Source organism: Puntigrus tetrazona, chromosome 5, assembly GCF_018831695.1.
Source record: "Puntigrus tetrazona isolate hp1 chromosome 5, ASM1883169v1, whole genome shotgun sequence".
Lineage (NCBI taxonomy): Eukaryota > Metazoa > Chordata > Actinopteri > Cypriniformes > Cyprinidae > Puntigrus > Puntigrus tetrazona.
This window is the reverse complement of record NC_056703.1, coordinates 9,978,924-9,998,703: the sequence shown is the minus strand read 5'-3', so window position 1 is coordinate 9,998,703 and position 19,780 is coordinate 9,978,924. Positions and strand designations below refer to the sequence as shown.

General features: G+C 36.9%; 1 protein-coding gene across 12 annotated transcripts in view; it reads right to left on the bottom strand.

The window, feature by feature from the left end:
• Positions 1-19,780, bottom strand: part of arvcfb (ARVCF delta catenin family member b) — a 164,408-nt gene that overhangs the window by 29,334 nt on the left and 115,294 nt on the right. For 10 of the 12 annotated variants that reach the window (XM_043238598.1, XM_043238596.1, XM_043238601.1 and 7 more), the window contains 5 exons: positions 12,932-13,434; positions 8,465-8,648; positions 3,179-3,296; positions 2,272-2,443; positions 794-811 (listed from right to left, as the gene is read on the bottom strand). In XM_043238598.1, coding sequence (XP_043094533.1) covers positions 794-811; positions 2,272-2,443; positions 3,179-3,296; positions 8,465-8,648; positions 12,932-13,434 — 995 coding nt within the window. The remainder of the gene's footprint in view (positions 1-793; positions 812-2,271; positions 2,444-3,178; positions 3,297-8,464; positions 8,649-12,931; positions 13,435-19,780) is intronic. The other 2 variants (XM_043238599.1, XM_043238605.1) reach the window with 1 other exon arrangement.

Genomic DNA, 19,780 nt, shown 5'->3' with positions numbered 1-19,780 from the left:
GTGAATTAAAGATAGGAAGTCTTAATATCTAATACTGTGCTGCTTCTCATTTAAATTGATCTTATAAACAAAATGGAAACCCAAATAACAATATGATTTCTAGTAACACTTTAGAACAGGTAACACTTGTTAGCTATTAACTACGACTTTTCTCTCAATGAATTCTTAATTTGCTGCTTATTAATAGTTAATAAGGTTGTGTTAATTTTAGGTATTGGGTAAGATTAGGGATATTAATATGTTCTTAATTTACACTAATATATGGCTAATATTTAACCGTAAAATAAAGAAGACGTTCAAAAGACGAAACCCTTTATATGGACTTTACATTTTGTCGTTTTTAGCCCTGGGTCAACGATCACTTATCGCTTAGTTATGAAAAAGGACAAGGTGAACATTCTGCCTGTCTGCTTTTTGTGTTTTCTAAGAAAAAAAATCATACAGGTTTGGATCAACGTGAGAGGGAGTAAATGATGACATTTTTCGGAGAACTATCCCTTTACAGCAATGGGCAAAAGGACAGAAAGCAAAAGCCAGGCCTCGTTAACAGATAACAGCAGACACACAGACATCTATGCCAGCTGAAAGAGGCTTTGAACCAGCTAAATTGGCACAGGTTTGACATTTCCTTGAGGAGAGGAACACTGGCCAGTCGTTTAGGAATGGAAGACGAAAGAGTGAAAGAGGGGCAGTGATGAAACGTTTATTCTGATGAAGACAGAGGAAGCCATTATGCGAGTGTATATGCTGAGAGAAACAGACAGACAGAGGAAAAGCAAGAAGAGACACTCACCTTGATTAAACCATTCCTCTACAGTTAGCCAACGCGGGAACAGCAGCAAGACCAATGAGGGAAAAAAAAAGTAGGCAGGGAAGAAGAAAGAAGATTCAGAGAGTGTGTGTATTAAAGGAGACAGAACTTATTTGTGAACCACTTAAAAGTGAAAGGAGACAGAATTTAAAAAAATGAAGCAAGTACAAAGTAGAAGAGAGAGTCAGTTCCAATAGTTCCCTCAAGTGAAGATTCCAGAAAGGGGACAAAAGAGTTTTCGCAGTTTTTTCAACAAATTCACTAGATGGTGACAAGAATCTTAGTATATTCACAGACTTCATGCATCATTGTGTTCTGCAATGCTGTGAGTGCAGTTCATAATGTTATACTGTACTCTCGGCGCGGCTGCAAAGCTTCTCTACTGGGCATTAGCATAATGTCTTCTACGATCAGGTTTAATACCATCTATTGTGATGGTAGAAGAGGAGAACTGGCCTGAGCAATTTACTTGAAACATGAAAATCAACATATTTGCTTTAATAGCACAGATATTTGAAAGTCTATCTATTGCCTCTTTGAGTCTCCGCTACTGCTGAGTGGAAACACAAGGCAAATGATTCTGATTTTTTTTTGCTTCAGTAATGTAATGTGATATGTACATATGATATGCATGAACGCGTTTTCTGCTTTAGTTTGTGGTAAACTAACACGCCAACCTAAACTTTGGTGTGTTTATAGTGTCAAGAGTTTCATGTGCAAAACTAAATTATGCCTTTTAAGTCAGGTAAGATTTTGCTGGGGAAATGTCCAAATAGCTTGCCGGTAAAGCATCCCTTAATGCTTATTAGGGGCATTTTCTGGTGTAAATATAGGTCACTTGCATCTTCAAAGTACATCTCCAGGGCTGCTGACAGATAAACAAACCTCATTAAAAAAGGTCCATGAGGCACAGCATGACATTAATGCTGTCATATCTGCTGTTTACCCACATTCTTGCTTTTGCTCCTTTGCATTGTTTATTGAGTTAGAGAATCAGTCATCAATGTATGCAAGAGGTTTCACATCACTTCATATAAGAAAGAACGAAAAATCTGGACAACTAGTGCAAGGAAATAATAAAAACCTTGAATCAGCTCTCTTGGCATTAAGTAAAGAATGAGCACCTGAATAATACTCGGTTACAAAGCAAAGTGTTTTTCAAAGACCTTTTTCAACTCATACCAGCGCAGATATCGAACCTACACATCCATTTAAAGATGAAACTTAATTCAACAATGATACTCAAGACACACACTCCAGTTATGAATGATGAGTCTCAAGCATTATTTAGCTTCCTATTACAGTATTGGCCAGAATTGCTATATGTTGATCATACTGCTTCCTGTGAACCTGACAGTGATGGAAGCATCCGGCTGTTGATGATCAAGGCGCAGTGATATAAAGTACTGTTTCAGATGTATAAAGCACATACATGAGATGAAGAAGAACTCAATAATGACCTTTGGCCTTCTTTCCTCCGAAGCAGCCTGCGTCATCTTTCTTCTTCCTCTGAGTGCCAGCAGAGCCAGGGCCCTGAAGAGCCGAGGGGTCCTGGAACTTCTCAGCCCCTGGAACCTCCTTGTGCACGTGGTAAGACAGGTTCCTCATGATGCAAACACAATTCTCCACAGACTAAGCAGCAAGACAGAAAAAAAGAAAATTAATGTTTTCTACAGGGCATTTTGCAAGGGAAAAAGTACCTTAAAAAGTGTCTATTCGTCTGCTAAAGACTATTATTTCAATAATATTAATGGCAATGTATGATCAAATTTTACTGCATAATGACAACTAAATAGTTGGCGATTGTACCATTATTTAGCTCTGCTGGTTTTATGTCTATAACTATTTAGAATCTAATCAATATTTTTGTGGTTACAGTTTATTTTAACATTCTACTAACTACAAGTAATTGTAATTACATGTTAACTTGTTCATTTGCAACTACATGCTTATTGAGTCTCAGAGCAGACTATTAGAGTAGAATATAGGGTTTAGGGTTAATAAAATAAGTTGACATATACTTGCAAAGTTTCTGATAGCCCGTATTTTGTATGTTGTGGAGCCATCAAAATAAACTGTTATAGATATTAACCAGACAGTTTACTGATACTCTAATGACTGCTAGGCGACATATATTTGCAAAGTTACTTTGTCTAAAGTGGACCATTAAAATAAAGTGTTACCCGGGTTTGTTTTGTGATATCGACAAGCTGATACTCCTTTATGCATTTCATATTAGGGCTCCCTGAAGAATGTAACGAATGGAGAATGATTTTTTTTCTGCATGTGACATACCAAATGCAAATGAAACCCAGAAAACAATTATAGAAACAGGCTCCAGCTGCTCTCTCGGCTGAAGACACTCACTTTGTTGTCCATGTCCTTCTTTCCCACAGCCGACTGCAGAGCATGCAGCAAGGCATCTACCAGCCCCTCACACTCTCTCAACCGTCTGCGCGCCTCTGCACCGTCTGAGCTCACATTCCTACGGCAAACAGCAAAAGCATGAGTAAGCACAAGTAATTTAAACTAATTACACATCATAAGCTGACACATTAAAAGATTTTGTTGAGGAAGCTACTTTGAAACTGTACTTGCCAAGCTACAACCTAATCATAATTGAAGTAGTTAAACTTTAGCCAAGCTGCTATTGTAAAAGCTGTAATAAGAAGTTAAGAAACTATACGTAAATGTTATATTATTATAATAATATCTAATTCACAAGTGTGCAATTATACTTATTGTAATTTATTATATTATATATATATATATATATATATATATATATATATATATATATATATATATATATATATATAAATGTACTGTTTGTAAGAATGTATTCACTAGAATGAGCCTGATAAAAGCTTGGAAATAAGGCAAAATCATATAGACACTGACATTGCCTTTTTATAACCAAAGTTATTATTTTATTGAGGTCATTTCTGTTGGACAGTGAATGATAAAACATATGCAGCCACCCTACATTCAAGCCTCATTCTGATCTCGGACCTGCTAAAATATAAAAATGAATGGAGGACAGATAAAATTATACTTAAGATAAAGTTACAGGGTTACCATTATAGAAGAAAAATGAAAAGACTGTCAGATGTGCTCACAGCCCAAGAAGGCACCAGGAGCCATCTGGGTTCTTCATACTTTACCCTGAAATTTCTTTCCTACCAGCTGTTCAAGCTGTAGTTTTTTTATAACTAGATTGCCGAGTTAAAATCCTATCTATAAAAAAAGCCTTACTCCAGAGTCATCACTATCAAAACAACAACTGCAGAAAACATAAATTAAACTAGCACCCTGCCAAACAAATGGGTCCCTTTCTAGCAGAAGAAATTTAAACCCATTTGCAGTATAACACCCATATGGAATGTAACATTTTCCAGCTGTACATCTGTTGTGGTGGCAGTCCAGATATAAGAGAGATGGATTGCGTTTTTACAGCTACCTGTCTTTTTCCTCTCTAATGCCTGAAGGACAGTCAGCACAATATTAAACACTGCCTTCAATCTCCTGCACCTTAACCAGTCTGAGAATCCGAGATAGCAAAATGTAACAGACAAATATATTAATTTGTAGCACTTCAAGCTTTAATTACACAAATGCCAGGGAAATCACTTATTATGAATGAATGTGCAGGTCCTTTTAAAATAAATTATCTTAATTAAAAATTATAAAATATTTTTTTATGCAGCAAAAGCACAAATGAATGAGTTTTTGACTGACACAAGAGATTATATCCTTGAAATATTAGAAGAATCTTATGAAATAAAAGTAATTCTCATTGAAAACACTTTATCGCTTAGCTCTGCTCTAGTTCATCCAATAATAAAACTTTACTTATTTAAAAATTAACACACTTTCAGGCCAGCCAAGATGTACGGTAGATGAGTTCACTTCAGAAGAACAGATTTGAAGATTTTAGGCACCCATGTGGCACAGTGGATGGGTGCCGTCAGAATGAGAGTCCAAATCTTTATTTTTGATGGCCTGAGGATGAGTAACTTTACAGCAATTTTAATTTTTGGGTAAGAACCTTGCTTTAAGCCTTGTAAGACTTTTAAAACCTTCAAAAATCTTAAAAACAAACAGGACATGGATGCACTACTTAATCAGAAATTACAAATGTGCACATTTGTCCCAATGAGCGAAGAAATAAATAAAGGGTGCTTTCCCTCTGTCAAAGAGACAGGAGACAAAACTCTGCCTCTGAGCAGCTTACTAGGCAACAGATGTCACTGGATACAGTTTCCATGGATACAGGCTGAGCTGAGGCTAAAAAGACAGGATGAGGATGGAGTGGCGTTGTGCACAACCGCATGCCTGTGATGACCTGCTGAGAGGTGGCATCGCATGGAAACACATGATGCCACTATGGCGGTACTGCCATCTCTCCCTGATACATGCTTTAGACCCGCTGAGGCACTGGTTAACCTGATCACATTGATTGACCTGTTACAGGTTTGAGAGCCTTGGCAAAGGAGAATGAGCTAAAGAGAGACAAGGAGGCTGAGAAAACGTAAAAGAGTGTAGAGAACGTAAGAAAAAGGGAAATATTCACACTGTTTGTCTTGAAAATGAATAGAAGGAGGACAACCAATGCTGGATTTGGCTTGCTTAAAGATACATAGAAATAAGACATTTCCAAATAATTAACTGATAAAAAATCTAAATGCTTTCATCAAGCAATTCCTATAAATAAATAAATGACGGTTTCCACAAAAACATTAAGCAGCACAGTTTCAATCATGACAAGAAGAATAAATGTTTCTTGAGCATCAAGAACAACTGAAGTCAACTTAAACTCAATCAGTAAAAGACAAACATAAACTATAGCATTAATGGGTCCCACTTTATATTAGGAGGGATTTAAGGACAGATTTTTTAAACAGGGCAAATTAGTGTTGGGAGGGGAAATTCTGTGTGCACATTAAAGAAAGCAAACACAGCAAGATCATTTGAAATCTGAGGGTGCAAAAAAATCTAAAAATCGAGAAAACTGCCTTTAAAGTTGTCCAAATAAAGATCCTAGCAATGCATATTAATAATTAATTTTTTTTAGTTTTGATATAATTACAGTACGAAATCTTAATAGAAAATGATCTTAACTTAAGATTTTTTGGTATAAAAGAAAAATCTGTAATTTTGAACCATTTTTGTAGTGTATTTTTGTACCAGCTCCAGGGTCATGTATTAAAAAATGCACCCATATCATCAAACCTATCCCAAACCCTACCTGTATCCCAATACAGTACCATATAAACATAATACTTTATTTTTGATACAAGTAGTTAAGGCCACCTAATATAAAGTCGGAATCAATAATCAATGTCCATGCTTTATAATTACATTTTTTGCAGATATTAGAGATTCAATAGGTCTAGAGTGTTTTATAACAGAGGGAGAGACTGAAAAGAACGGATGAATGCAGGGAGGTAGAGGCGCACACACAGAAGCAAGCAGAAGCTGGACCTGGCCCAGCGGGTTGCAGCACAACCAGCAGCAGCAGCTGGAGATTAGAGGCCTGGCTGCTAAAGAGGAAACAGAGGGTGGAAACACAGCCTCGTCCCTCTGGAGCTTCAGCGCTGAGCTCACACACAACACAGAGCACAACTCAAAAAGAAAAGAGCGGCAGGAATTAAATGCAATACCACATTCCATTTCTGAAGTAAATTCTTGTAGCATCCAAATCCTGCTTCCACTGACCTAAACCAAACTATAATAACGTATAATACACCAAATGTATCATAATTGCAAATTTATGACACAACCAACACATAACACTGCGTTCGAAGGAGGATTAAAGAGAGCACTTGAGGTCACAAAACTGAACTACACTGACCTGCTTCTGTTGCTAGCAAGCTGATTTAGACAATCAGACCTGTGTGCTGAGGCTTATCCTCAACAGCCACAGGAGTCTAGTAAGGTCAAATAAGGACAGTCACAGCCAAACAAGGAAAGACTAAACTGGTTTAATGCCACAGTGTCAAGAGTGCAACAACAATATGTGAATCCTGAAAAGGAAGGATAACTGTGGGCACCATCATGGAATTATAACACATTATTTAACCTGAGGGTGGGTGTTTAATGATCTGATGAGTAATTTCGACAAGGCATAAAAGTTTATGCTAGAAATCTAAAACATTTATTATTAATCACAGATCCAGTGTCCATTTATAATTGCTGAGCCAGGCAAAGTTCACACTGAATTAAAAAAATAAATCCTTTTCAGGCAAAGAATAAAATCACCCAGGACCCCTCTTACACAGCAATTTTCTCAGGAGTGGGTGCAGGGGGAAAAAAGCGGACTCCATTTATTGTGGCAGGATGCATGGTAACCATGGAGATAAAAAGCCCGTTAGTGACTGGATATCTGAGCTGCTAGAATGACCCCCAGAGAAGAGGATCAGTGTCTACAGAGAGGCTCGGGAACATAATACCCAAAATGGTTAAATATAGAACAGAGAGGCTAGTGATTTTTGCCTTACTTATCATGTGAAGATGTTTTATATTTCTGTCAGAAGACAAATAAGTTCAATCTATACAAAATCATCTGCTCCTGCTTTTGTTTTCCATATTAATCGGTTATCGGTTGCCTTTCTCTATTCAGCAAGACTAATTTCTCTTTAACTGCTATTTCCCCCATAGGCAGAAATGATGATCTCAAACTTAAACAACTAGATCTGCTATTCTCCCCCTAGTGCACAGGAACTGTATTAAGCAATATATGTCAGGATAACAATGAGTTAAGCACAAGAGAAACCAAAGTTGTCATTGTTTACTAAAGAGTAAGCTATTAAAATTGAACTTTTATTAACTGAAATGAAATATAAAAATAAGTAAAAAAATAATCATCTGAAAGGATTAGTTCAGTACAGATAATTTAAACATTACCATAACCATTCGAAATGGTTCATGCCTCTTTCTTTAGGTGAAAAGAAATTAAGGTTTTTAAGGAAAACATACCAGAATTTGTCTCCATATAGTGGACTTTGCAAAGAAAGTCAAACACCTTTTATAAAAAGGTAAGACAATGATATCAGGCGATTATGAAGTTGGAAGTGAAAATTCAAGTCTATTTTTTTTTTAATTGACAGAGTGTTCTGCTAGACACTTATACCTGCTGCAGTTTGGACCTCAGTCGGCTCCCCCTAAAGTCCACTTTATGGAGAAAAATCTACCTGGTCTCATAGCATAAACATACATTGGTGCACTTTATAGAGACACACAAAATACGTACCAAAAAGTACATATCACTGCAGTTTCCAAAAGAAATTAACAACAGAAGCAGTCAAATTTTGACACCTTTCACATTTCTTTTCACACAAAATGAAAGAGCTTCGATTAAGAAAGCATAATTATTGCACAATTATTTGTAGAATATCATGTTATGACTTCAAACCAATATTAATATGCTGGGATATTTATAAACTGATGCTTTCGAACGTTAGCAAGAGAAATCTTGAAACATCTTTATTCTGGAAGTGAAATAATCCTTTAATATACGCAAATTAACTTCTTTGGTTAGGTAAACCCACTAAAACTTGCAAAAACCGAAAGACCATTAAGAGGTTTCATTGTCATTAGACTATAGGTCAGCTGACAAGGATGTGGAAGATGCTGTCAATCAGACCAGTGTACCTTAGACATCCTGATGTGTTCTTGAAGACGGTGGTCCACTCTGCATCTCGTGGCTTTGAGTCCTCATTTGGCTCGTGTTCCCAGCCCGAATGAGGGATAATAACCTCGTTAGTCATCGTCTGAAGCCCGTGGTTAATTATCACCATCTTCAGTGGCTCATAGGACGACAAATTCCAAAGTGTTCCTAAAAGGTAGAATAAGACAGAGAGTGAGAAAAGAAAAAAGGACGTGTTACACTTCTTAACATGACACAAGAGCTACAAACAAAAAGTGGCAGAGCTGTTAGATCTGTTGACATACCACGCATTACAAAAGCATCGATTCTGAGTTTTCAGACAGGAACCTCCATTACAGACCACGACTAAGAAGGATTGGGCAGGAAAAAGGGAAAGGAAAAGCAAAGTTCAAGAAAGATTGCTCCAAGTAAACAGAACGTAGATGGGCCAGGCTGTTATTTTCTAGACAATAAAACAGAGAAGCTTGTTCTATAAGCCAGCAGACATATATACGCCTACACAGTTAATACTGGCCTTTGTTTTATTAACTTGGCAAGCTCCATACAGCTAGTGCTCCCCTTGAAAATGTACAGTGAATAAATAAACAGCCTTTTCTTGGGTTGGCAAAAACTAGGACCACAGGTCATTCTAGCTAAAAACAGAAATGGCACAGTTGACTACAAACTCAAACAAACGTACGTCCTTATACAACTATGAATTGTTTTTTCTGCCCTTCATACACATCGTCACTCCATGTCCCTCTCGCTCAGCAATTACTTCCAGATTCATTTCTGCTCACAAAAACTCCAACAGGAGTCAAGAGGTCTATAAACACGTCGTAGCTGTGTATAATGTGGGCCCGGGTTCTTTTAACCACCAAAATAAATCTATTTACCCTTGGATAATAACCAAATTTGTATTTCCATCTGCGAGTAGGCTCTATCGCCATCACCTCTTAGGTGCTGAATGGCCATTAGACCCTGGTTAAAGTCCTGATAACAGACGCCATACACATGGCCCTCAATGAATGTGGGAATGTCTATTTGGTAAAGTGGAACATTAAGGAGCATGGATTATTACCGGCCAGCTCATGCACTCGTGCATGTGTTATTGTGTCAGATGGGCTTGTAGTCAGAGGAGATATAAAGGTCTATACATAGCACATGCTGATTAACTTCACTTCATTGACTTTAATAGGAGGCAGAAAACTGGAGCAGGTTGAAGCAGTCAAAGGCCATTATAACTGTTGATTACAGCTTGTGTGTGTGTGTGTGTGTGTGTATGGGTCAAAGACATTAACTTGTCTGCATCGCAACAAATTTAAAGCATTATTACATGTTGTTTTAAACCCCTTTTCATATTTGACCCATATATATATACGGTCACATATTTTACATATTTATGACATATAAAACATATAAAATATGTGACCCTGAACAGCAATAAATTAAGATTTAGAAAGTTATTTTAAATGCAAAATTTTTCAAAATATTGCTGTTTTATTGCATTTTTGGACAAATATAGACCAAATGATACAGCTACTTTTGCACTGATGAATTACTAGTTGAGCAATTAATATGAAATAATATATTAATATTACTTGTACAAAACACACACACTACTACAGTGGCAAAAACCTTACAGTGTTATTTCAGAGAGGTCTAGTGTCGTAACTGCTCAGTTCCCCTGGCATCTTTTGCAGGTTCCTGGATATCCCACAAATCTAATACAGAGGGAGCCAATGAAACCCACACGAGGGAAGCTGAACCTTGCAAGAGGTGCAGCCTGATTGAGTTTACTCCTTCCTGCTTGTCATTGGAGCCTTCCAGCTAATTCAATTTCCTGGGAGCAGCAGACATGCTGTTCTAACAGGCCATTCACTTAGGGCTATTACAGTCCCATCCTGCCCCCTGCCATTCATCATACACTGATTGGACAGCCGAGTCAGAGAGAAAGAAACAGGAAAGAAGGGTAAACGAGGTAATCATCTCAGAAATGCCACAGTACTCTGGACTCATGGAATTTCTGAACAAATGTCATTTTGTTAGCTATGTTTTGTGTGTTTTTTCTAATGCCATCACATTTTTTCTTTTGTATATCATCAGATGATTTGAGGAGACCTTGTGTGGATCATAACAGTGTTCGACACAAGAAATCATTCAATTGTGAGATTCAACACAATACCAAAATGGTTTATAGAGTCCAAAGAGAAACAAAGTCAAAGACATTTAGCTGTTATATTTCTAAATGGCTCTATGTAATGTGTAATTTGATAAAAACAGTGCCAGTTACTGTATTATGTAAATAGGAAGTATTCCTTAAATCTGTTACTTCTAAAAAACCTTGCGTGATCAGAGCAAAACAGACAGAAAATAAAGAAAAAGAGAGAATGAGGGCGAGATGGAAAGCCGAGGCAGATACAAAGATACAGAATGCAGAGGGTCATGGCTACAGGTATAAACACACTATTGTAACTGGTTGGTTGTAATTAAATGATAAATTAGTTCAAAAGACTTTTAACATTTAAGCTGGAGAGCTCTGAAAAGCAAATTATGATGCTTTGAAGTTGTATCAGTCTTGACCACCTTAATTTAAAAAATATTAATACGAGCTGCTAAATATTCAGCATGCATGAAGAACATCTGACACAGGGTCAACAAATTAAACCAGACAGTTTAATTAAAAATAATGCAGAAAGTGGGATGTTAATGGAAAATTCTAATAAGACACATATGAAGTAAAAAGAACAGAAAGAAAAAAAGTACTAGAAATATCCACACAATAACTTTCTTGGAGGTGCAAATAAGTGCTGCTGACGAGTACCAAAAATGGTGAGCACACGGTGAACCTATTTTTAAAACCCTGCAATTATTTTTAATTGCAGAAAAAACATTCCCAGTTTTCCAAGCTGCTGACTATTGTAAGGACTATTGTAAGGGTAGTGTTTTTATAGGGGCCTTGCAGATAAACCGTAAGGCTGTCCAGGGCTCGGTTTGGAACTGACACACTATATTCCCTCCATCCTGTAGAAAAGACCTATTTTTAACTGAGACTGAAAGCAACAGTGTGCTGTAAAGTTAATCATCGAGTAAGGCTGCGGAGCTGTTATACGTCACAGTTTCACACTCCAGGATTCACTCAGGTATTTCACACACCAAGAACTTTTTTCATGATCTGTGAAAAAACTGGTCTGGAGAACCATCAGTCAACGTCGTTACCAGAAAAATTCTCTGTCTGTAGGTTCTCCAAAACCTAGTAGATGAAAGATCTACAGATCTATTTTTAAACATACAGCAATAAGTTTAATTAATACTAGTTCAGTAAGAATTAAGCATTAAGCATTAATCTGACCAAAGTGACATTAAAAGAAACATATAATGGTACAAAAAATGTATCATGCTTTTAACATTGATAATAATGAGTGATGTCTGAATTTCGTAAAATATTTAAAAATAGAAAACATTATTTTAAATGGTATAATTCACAATATAATCAACCATGCAGCCCTGCTGAGCATATTCACGAAAAATCTTACTGAGCCTAAAATGGGAGTGTTTATAATTATTCCCTACACAAATGTTTATGATTACAAATTTTTCTTAAGATTTTTTAAATCCCTCATTGTCTGTCAGTCACACAAATGGCCTGTTCTACTAATAAATTCTTGCAGACATTTGTCTTTTTGAGTGTGCGGTCTAAATCAGAACCTCTTTTGCATTCTGAACATTCTAGTAAATGTGTGTCAGGTCGTGGAGACCAGGCCAAAGGATTAAGGTCCCAGAAGGAGACACATAAAGCCCAGCAGGTCAAGACTCTGCTCAGCAGTATATATGCTGATAGACGAACCTGGATTCAGTCAATATCAGTCTGGACTCAATTAAAGTCCATATTTAAATGTACTTAAATGGCTAGTATTAGTAGAATGCTTGCCAAGCTTGACTAGATGAAACAAGAAAAATAAAAAAATGAACGAATCATAGAAGATTTAGGACAGATAAGGTGAAAAAAAAAAGAGATGGAAGTTTATTTTTGTCATTGGACCGAAAATTACTTATATTGGTCAGGCAGTTACACAGAAGAAAGCCTGATGAATCTGAAATTGAATTTTGACCAGCTGCCATAACCAGCATAAATGTCCCACAAATTTTTTTGATTAGTGCTCTGCAATTTAACATTTTTAAATATTTTACCCACGCTTCCAATTTTTGTATGTTTTGGCAAACAACATTTTTCAATTGTAAATGAGTTTTTAGTTAAATGTGCCCATGCTGAATAAAAAATAAATCTGTACTGTTGTGTCTTATACTCTTTTTTATGTCTTATTTAATCTTTGATATTACAAAGCTGAGAAAAGGAAAAAAACCAGCCCCAATTAAGCTAATAAATTAGGTAGTTGTAGCCTCTTATACCACCTATTTTACAAAGTTTGTTTTCATGATTACAGTGCTAAATTCCATTAGTTAAATCATACCTGTGATAAGCTCCCGAACTTCCATGTCATTGGTTTTCCTCAGCAGACGGATGAGAGCAGGAATCCCGTCACAGCTCTTGATGGCCACCTTGTTATCGTGGTCCTTGCCGTAAGAGATGTTTCTCAAAGCTCCGCAGGCCTTGCGATGGACTTCAGCTTTAGGGTGGTCCAGCAAACCCACCAGCACTGGGATCCCCTTCAGCTGCCTGACATCCTTCTTTATCTTGTCATTTTCATAGCAGAGATGCTGCAGGTAGGCCGCTGCATTGGATTTGACTGGATCGATGGGGTGGCCTAGCATGGCGATGACCTCAGGCAGGTCAGGGTCCCTCCACCGAGGGTCTTTGCGGATGCTGTCAATCGAGGGGGAGCGACGGCCGCCCATGCGATCTAGACTGGCCAAGCTACCTCTCTCAGGCTGGGCAAGAGGTGCTGGGTACATGCCATGGATGTAGGGGTGTCTTTCATCAATTAATTCAGCCTCAATGGGGTCCTCGTAGCCTCTGTAACAAAAAAGAAAGAGATTTTAAAGTCTGTGTAAAGTAAATATTAAATATGTGTTCACACCACAGTTTGCCACACCACAGAAAAATGTTATTAACCACCCATCCAAATTTGAATGCTAAAAAACGTAAAGTAAATAAAATAAGGTATTAAAATCTTGAAAAAATAAGTCCTCTTTGCTCTCAAAAACTCACAAAACTCACACCCACGCCCACTCAAGGCAAAGCTGCCGTGTCTCTCAACTGACTTCCTCAAGCAGCTTGATTTAAATAAGGAGAACAAGCTTGTTTTGTAAATTATAGCAACCCCGGAACATGACCGAATGTGACGAAGGCACAGTTAGATAGCAAACTGTAGGCTGTAGTATCTAACGGCAATGACAGTAACTCATGATTGAATGGACAAACCATTGATCCCTATGGGCTCTAGTTATCATGTGTGTGTTCGTCTTGATGGAGCACTGTGCAGAACGATCAGTCTTTGACATCAAAGTACATTTACATCTTTCGCGTGTTAAATTCACTTCACAACTGGCGCAAATTCAGATGCTATTTATTCCTGTTTCTATAAAAGTACGAAGATGTATCGTACAGCATACAGTGTTGATGATTTTGTCCTCCATTGTTGTTTTGTATTTCTGCCTCTACTTGCTACATAGCAATCACGTCACTACTAGAGCAAGCTCCTGATTGGTTAACGCAGCGTCACTATTCAATTTTCTGATTTTTCAACTCCCGCGTTACACGAACCAAAATGCTTAATTCATGCCATCGAGTTTTTGTATTGACTTAACATGCAAATAACTCACTCTTAATGCTTAATTCGCATCTGTTGTGAACACACAGTTTCGCAGGTGGGGCAGTGCTCGATGGCTCCATTGTGTCAACAAGCTCCGATTTAGACCCGCCTACTAAATCCTGCTCACGAAAGTGGTGAAAAACGGTATGACTCCACTATTAAGTATTAAAATTCACAGTCTTTGTAACGTTTCAGCAATGCATTTAACATTATAAAGTGCTTACAAACAACTCTCAAAATTGACAGATTTATTAGTCATCCACTGTTATTATTGCCACAGGAACTATGCTTGAGATACGTTTGGAAATTCTTCAGAGAAGAAAGGTGGCATAGTATGAGGAAATCAGAAATGTAAGAAGAGAAAAAGGCAGAGAAAAAGGTCATTGCTTTAGTTATTAACCGTGGTGTCAAATAAATCCATGGCACGTCAATAAGAAAAAACACTGCCATTTCCCTATTAATTGTGTCTGTCAGGACACAGTGATGTTCTCTCTTTCTTTAATTAATGATGGATGGGATACAGCATGAGGGAAAACAGAGAGCCGCATGGCCCAGAGCAAATATAGAACAGACTGGAGACAAAGAGAGAGAGAGAAAGAGAGACAGATGGATAGGGAGATATGGATGGCTTCCCTACAATGAGTAATCTGAATAGTACAGCATCACTCCCACCGGGAGGATCCCAGCTCTGGACTTTTCTGAGAGCTCCCTGTCACAAGCGAGCAATCAATATGTTGGGAAAAGGAAATGGAATAATCAATGGGCGTTTCTCAAATATTCATTGTAAACTGACACTGATAATGCTTTGAAAATTGACAGTGGAAATAAATACAATTCATACATTTTTACTACTGGTCGCACAACTGTTTGTGCTGCTACTGTGATTTGAATGAACCATTTCATGATATACTTCCCCACATTTGCAGAGAAAAGTCATAAAAGTTCAAAGAAGATAGAAAAAAAGCCTTAATGCAACATAGAGCAACCACTAAGCTAACAAATAAGCCCTGAAGAGTGAAAATACAGTGTGCAAATAAATGCTAAGAACATTTTCTGATACTTCAGACACCTTGAAAATGACCCTTTGTATCACTTTCTTAAAAAAACGAAAGTGCTGTTTGTAGTGTTCAAACATATTGTTTCCAAAAGGCTGACCCTTTGCTCCACAGGTGATAGCAAGAGTTTTGCATTACTCTGAGACATCACACAAACCCTGAAGTGACAGCGGCTAATTTTAACCTCTAAAGATAAGCAGTGTTTAAAAAATACACACACACACACACACACATATATATATATCTAGAGATATAGATATACATATACACACACACACACACGCACACGCAAGCGTGCACACACACACACACACACACACACACACACACACACACACACACACACACACACAATGCAGAAGTCTGGGATCAGTAAGATTCTCGTTCAGCAATACACAGCCTTGTACATTTAACGCTGTGTAACAACCCAAAATACTTCCAACAAATTTCAAAGGATGAATGAGGTAAAAACAGATTAAATAACTGATTGAATAATTGTTTGTTATTCAGAAATTATTTCCATACGTCATCATCGCTGTATATTTTATGGGTAACTTATGATAACTTATATTAACATGAAAATTATTATTCTGTGGGAGTGACTTCAGGCGCCTCTCATGAGTCCACATGATATTTTACTCCAATATTTCTTGTTCTCTACGGTGTAGAAGTTGGAAATAACATGTCTGGGGCTGTGCTGTACACATCAGGGAGGTTACATCAATCTCAGATAGGAGTCTCAGCATGCTTCATTATCAGTGTGAACAAAACAGAGATGTCCCTGTGGTGGTACTCCTAAATTGGCATAGAAATATTAAACCCTTGTGCCACTCACTCACTCACCATCACTCTTTCTCTCCATTTCCAGCTCATTTTCTATCCTCATCTCACTCTAGGTGGGGAAAAACAAGGTGTACTTGAAATTCTGAGCACTAGGGACACAAATGTGTAAATACAAAGCCACCACAATTGACACAATACATGAATCCACAGAGGAAATTTTGTTTAGATCTTAATCTTTTGCTTGTAGTCTGAACAGCAAGAGAAACAAAAGACATTTCCTATTCTTATGTGCATATATATATATATATATATATATATATATATATATATATATATATATATATATATATATATATATATATATATATATATATATATATGATCAGATTTCATCACTTCTAAAATGACAGTGCAAAAAAAGACTTAAGAAAAGACTACTAAAGACTGGATTTGAGAAACAAATCGGATTTACACACAGTGTGAACAAAGTCTTTGATGTGTGACTTGACAAAATGGGCCACAGCTGAGAATGTTGGCGGTTGTGAGGGATGCACTTTTAATGAGAGTTTTATGTTAATTATGTACTGCAACTTTGGAGGTGATTTGAGGGCACATTACAGAGGGTGGAAATCTCAGCAAGCTGTTACATGGCAGCGCTTTAAATGAGCACTTCATACATCTGACATCGTAAAGAGATGATATGGCAATGAAATGAGGCATTAACTCTATGATGGCACATGAGGAACATATCACCTGATTGATCCCTGAGGAAAAAGCATTTTAAAGACACACTAAAGGAACGTACAACAGAGCAGGGGTACATGCTGCTACTAGACACAGATTGTAGCATTTGCAACATATACAGTTTTTTTTTTAAATTAACAGTGAAGATTTTACAATGCTACAAATAAATTCAGTTAAAAATGTCTGTTTTTAAAAAACAGTTTTTAAGCAGCAAATCGGAATGATTTATTAGGGATCATGTGAAGACGTAAGGGCTACTGATAAATTCAGCTTTGCCACCACCGAAATAATTTACAATTTATTTCTGTATATTAAAGCTATTTTTATGATCAAATAAATGGAGTTTTTTGTGAATACAAAATACTTTTGTAGTCTTTGCTTACTTTGCTTACTATAGTTGCATATTAAAAAAATATTTGGGTTATTGATTTTACTTTTATAAATTACAATATTGAGTAAATATCACGTTCCATGAACATATTATGTACATTTTCTACCATAACTATATTCTGATTTATTTTTGATTAGTAATATGAATTTCTAAGAACTTTATTTGTACAAAAGGTGATTTTTCACAATATTTCGATTTTTTTGCATCCTCGGAAATCCAGATTTGCAAATAGTTGTGTCTGGGCCAAATTGTGTTCTATCCACAGAAATATTATTTATTCAGCTTTCGGATGATGTATAAATCAGATGATGTATAAATCTCATTTTAGACAAATACAGACAAAAAAGACAACCTTATGACTGGTTTTATGGTCCAGGGTCTTTCCGCTTTCATAGACACTAAAGATACTGGAGATACACATAACCTAGGTGGCCATTGAGTGAAAATACTTAGCACAATTTGACACAATGATAAACTACTACTACTCTCTACTTCTTCACTAAACACAGCTGCAAAGCCCAGCTCTGGTCATCATTCATTACAATCATCATTTGCTTTATTATTGTAACATGCCAACAGATTCCATGCAAATTAAGAGAGTGGTTACTGACCACATGGTAAATTTGGAAGCATTTTATTGCTTTGGAAATGCCATCCAAGTGCCATTCAGTGTCAGAATGATGAAATAATCATTAACTGACGTAATGTCTGAATGGCGACCAATGCCAGACCTGTTGGGAGCAAACCAAAATTAACACGGCTGGCACTCAGGATACATTATTTCTACTTGAGTTAAACAGTTCAATACTCTTCCCACCAAGACTCATGCTGATGCAAATAATTAACCAGAGCAGCTAATATAGAAAGGGCAAACAGGCTTAGGCAGCATGACTCACGTTTGATGGTGTGTATGAGCAAGTATAATAGGATTTGCAGAGTGACTTGCTGTTTCTTCCATCCACTAGTCAAGCTAAGCACTGGATGACTAAAAATAACTCTACAGCAGCATCTTATTTTTAAAGTTCTTTTCACCCAAAACTAGGCTTGAAATTGAAAAGATTGGGTCAGCTTAAAAGAGTCATATGATGTTTCTAAAAAGAACATAATTTTTTCTGTATTTGGTGTAATTCAATGTGTTTATGTGGTTTAAGGTTTAAAAAAAAACACATTTTCCACATACTGTACATTATTATTTCTGCTCAAAGCCCCACCTTCCTGTAACAGGTCGATTTGTACAAAGCTCATCATTCTAAAAAGCAAGATGTGATCTGTTTAGCTAGCTATCCAGTGCGTTGTGATTGGCTAAATACCTCAAGCATGCAACAGAAATGTCACGCCTCTTGTGTCTCCGCGGTATTGTCACAAAAACAATAAAAGCCATTACAAATGAGGAATTTGATGCATATACCACCTCTGCATTTCCGATCAGAGAAACGACAAACAACAAGCACTAACATCTTCTTCACTGCTTAAAACTTGCGTTTGAATAGTAAGCAGCAGGTTCTTTAAATAGGAAAATGCTTACTTAGAAAACTTACTAAAAGGTTGTGAATCAGAAGCGCCAGATTGTCCTTGCAAAATTAAAACTGCATTACTTTAAGGTCTCTTAGCACAGTCCGCATAGGCTGCTCTGCGGGTTTTAAGAGTCAGTCCTCTGTAAATGCGCTGCACACTCTAATATTTGTGTTGAATGGTTCTGGAACAGTGTTGTAAATACTACTTACCCACTGATTTCTAACAAAGTAGTTTCACTTTCACAACAAAACACAGCATCTCCAGAACATGGCGCAGACAACACTACAGCAAGAATAATAGTTTCACCTTCTGTCTCTGCATAAACATTTGGGCGGTGTAATGAAAATAAACCCACTCTGTGACAGAAAAGTGGGGGGCGTGCTTAAATTAGCCGTTTATAAATCATAACTTATAAAGAATATCACTTTGGTTTTGAAACTTTAGGGTTGACCCCACCAGGCACTGATTAAGAACAGTAAATGAAGGTTCTGCCAATTTAAATATTCTGTATTTTTAACGCAGCTTTCCTGATGCATCACTCCCAGACAGAATTTATATAGAAACACACCTATTGAAACAACAGTTTTGATTACAAAATATGGTTATTTTTTCTGTGAGACAGAGCTCTTATATACATAGTTCAGTGATCACTGGATTAAAGTCAAGTCAAGAATCGTATCAATAAATAAATCATTCTTTTTGTTTTGGTGTACAAATCTCAATGAACAATCAGATGGTGTTCAACTTGATTCAGACATATGATTACCATTTCAAAATGAATAGCTAGGTGGAGAGGATTTTGCTCTGGTTCTCACCCAGAGCTATTATTCTATTAGCCTTTGGCTATCGTAACTGTTTTTATCATGATTTTTAGCAGCCATGGCCAATGTAATTGCAAAGACAGGACCAGATAAAAGTATTAAAAATATCTATATTTTTGTTCCACAAAAGAAAAAAATGTGGGTTTGGAACCATATTATTTATGAGAGCAAATGATGAATTTCTGCCAAAAATAATTTTGTGCCAAAAAGCTCCAGCCAGAACTCATCAGAAAGACGG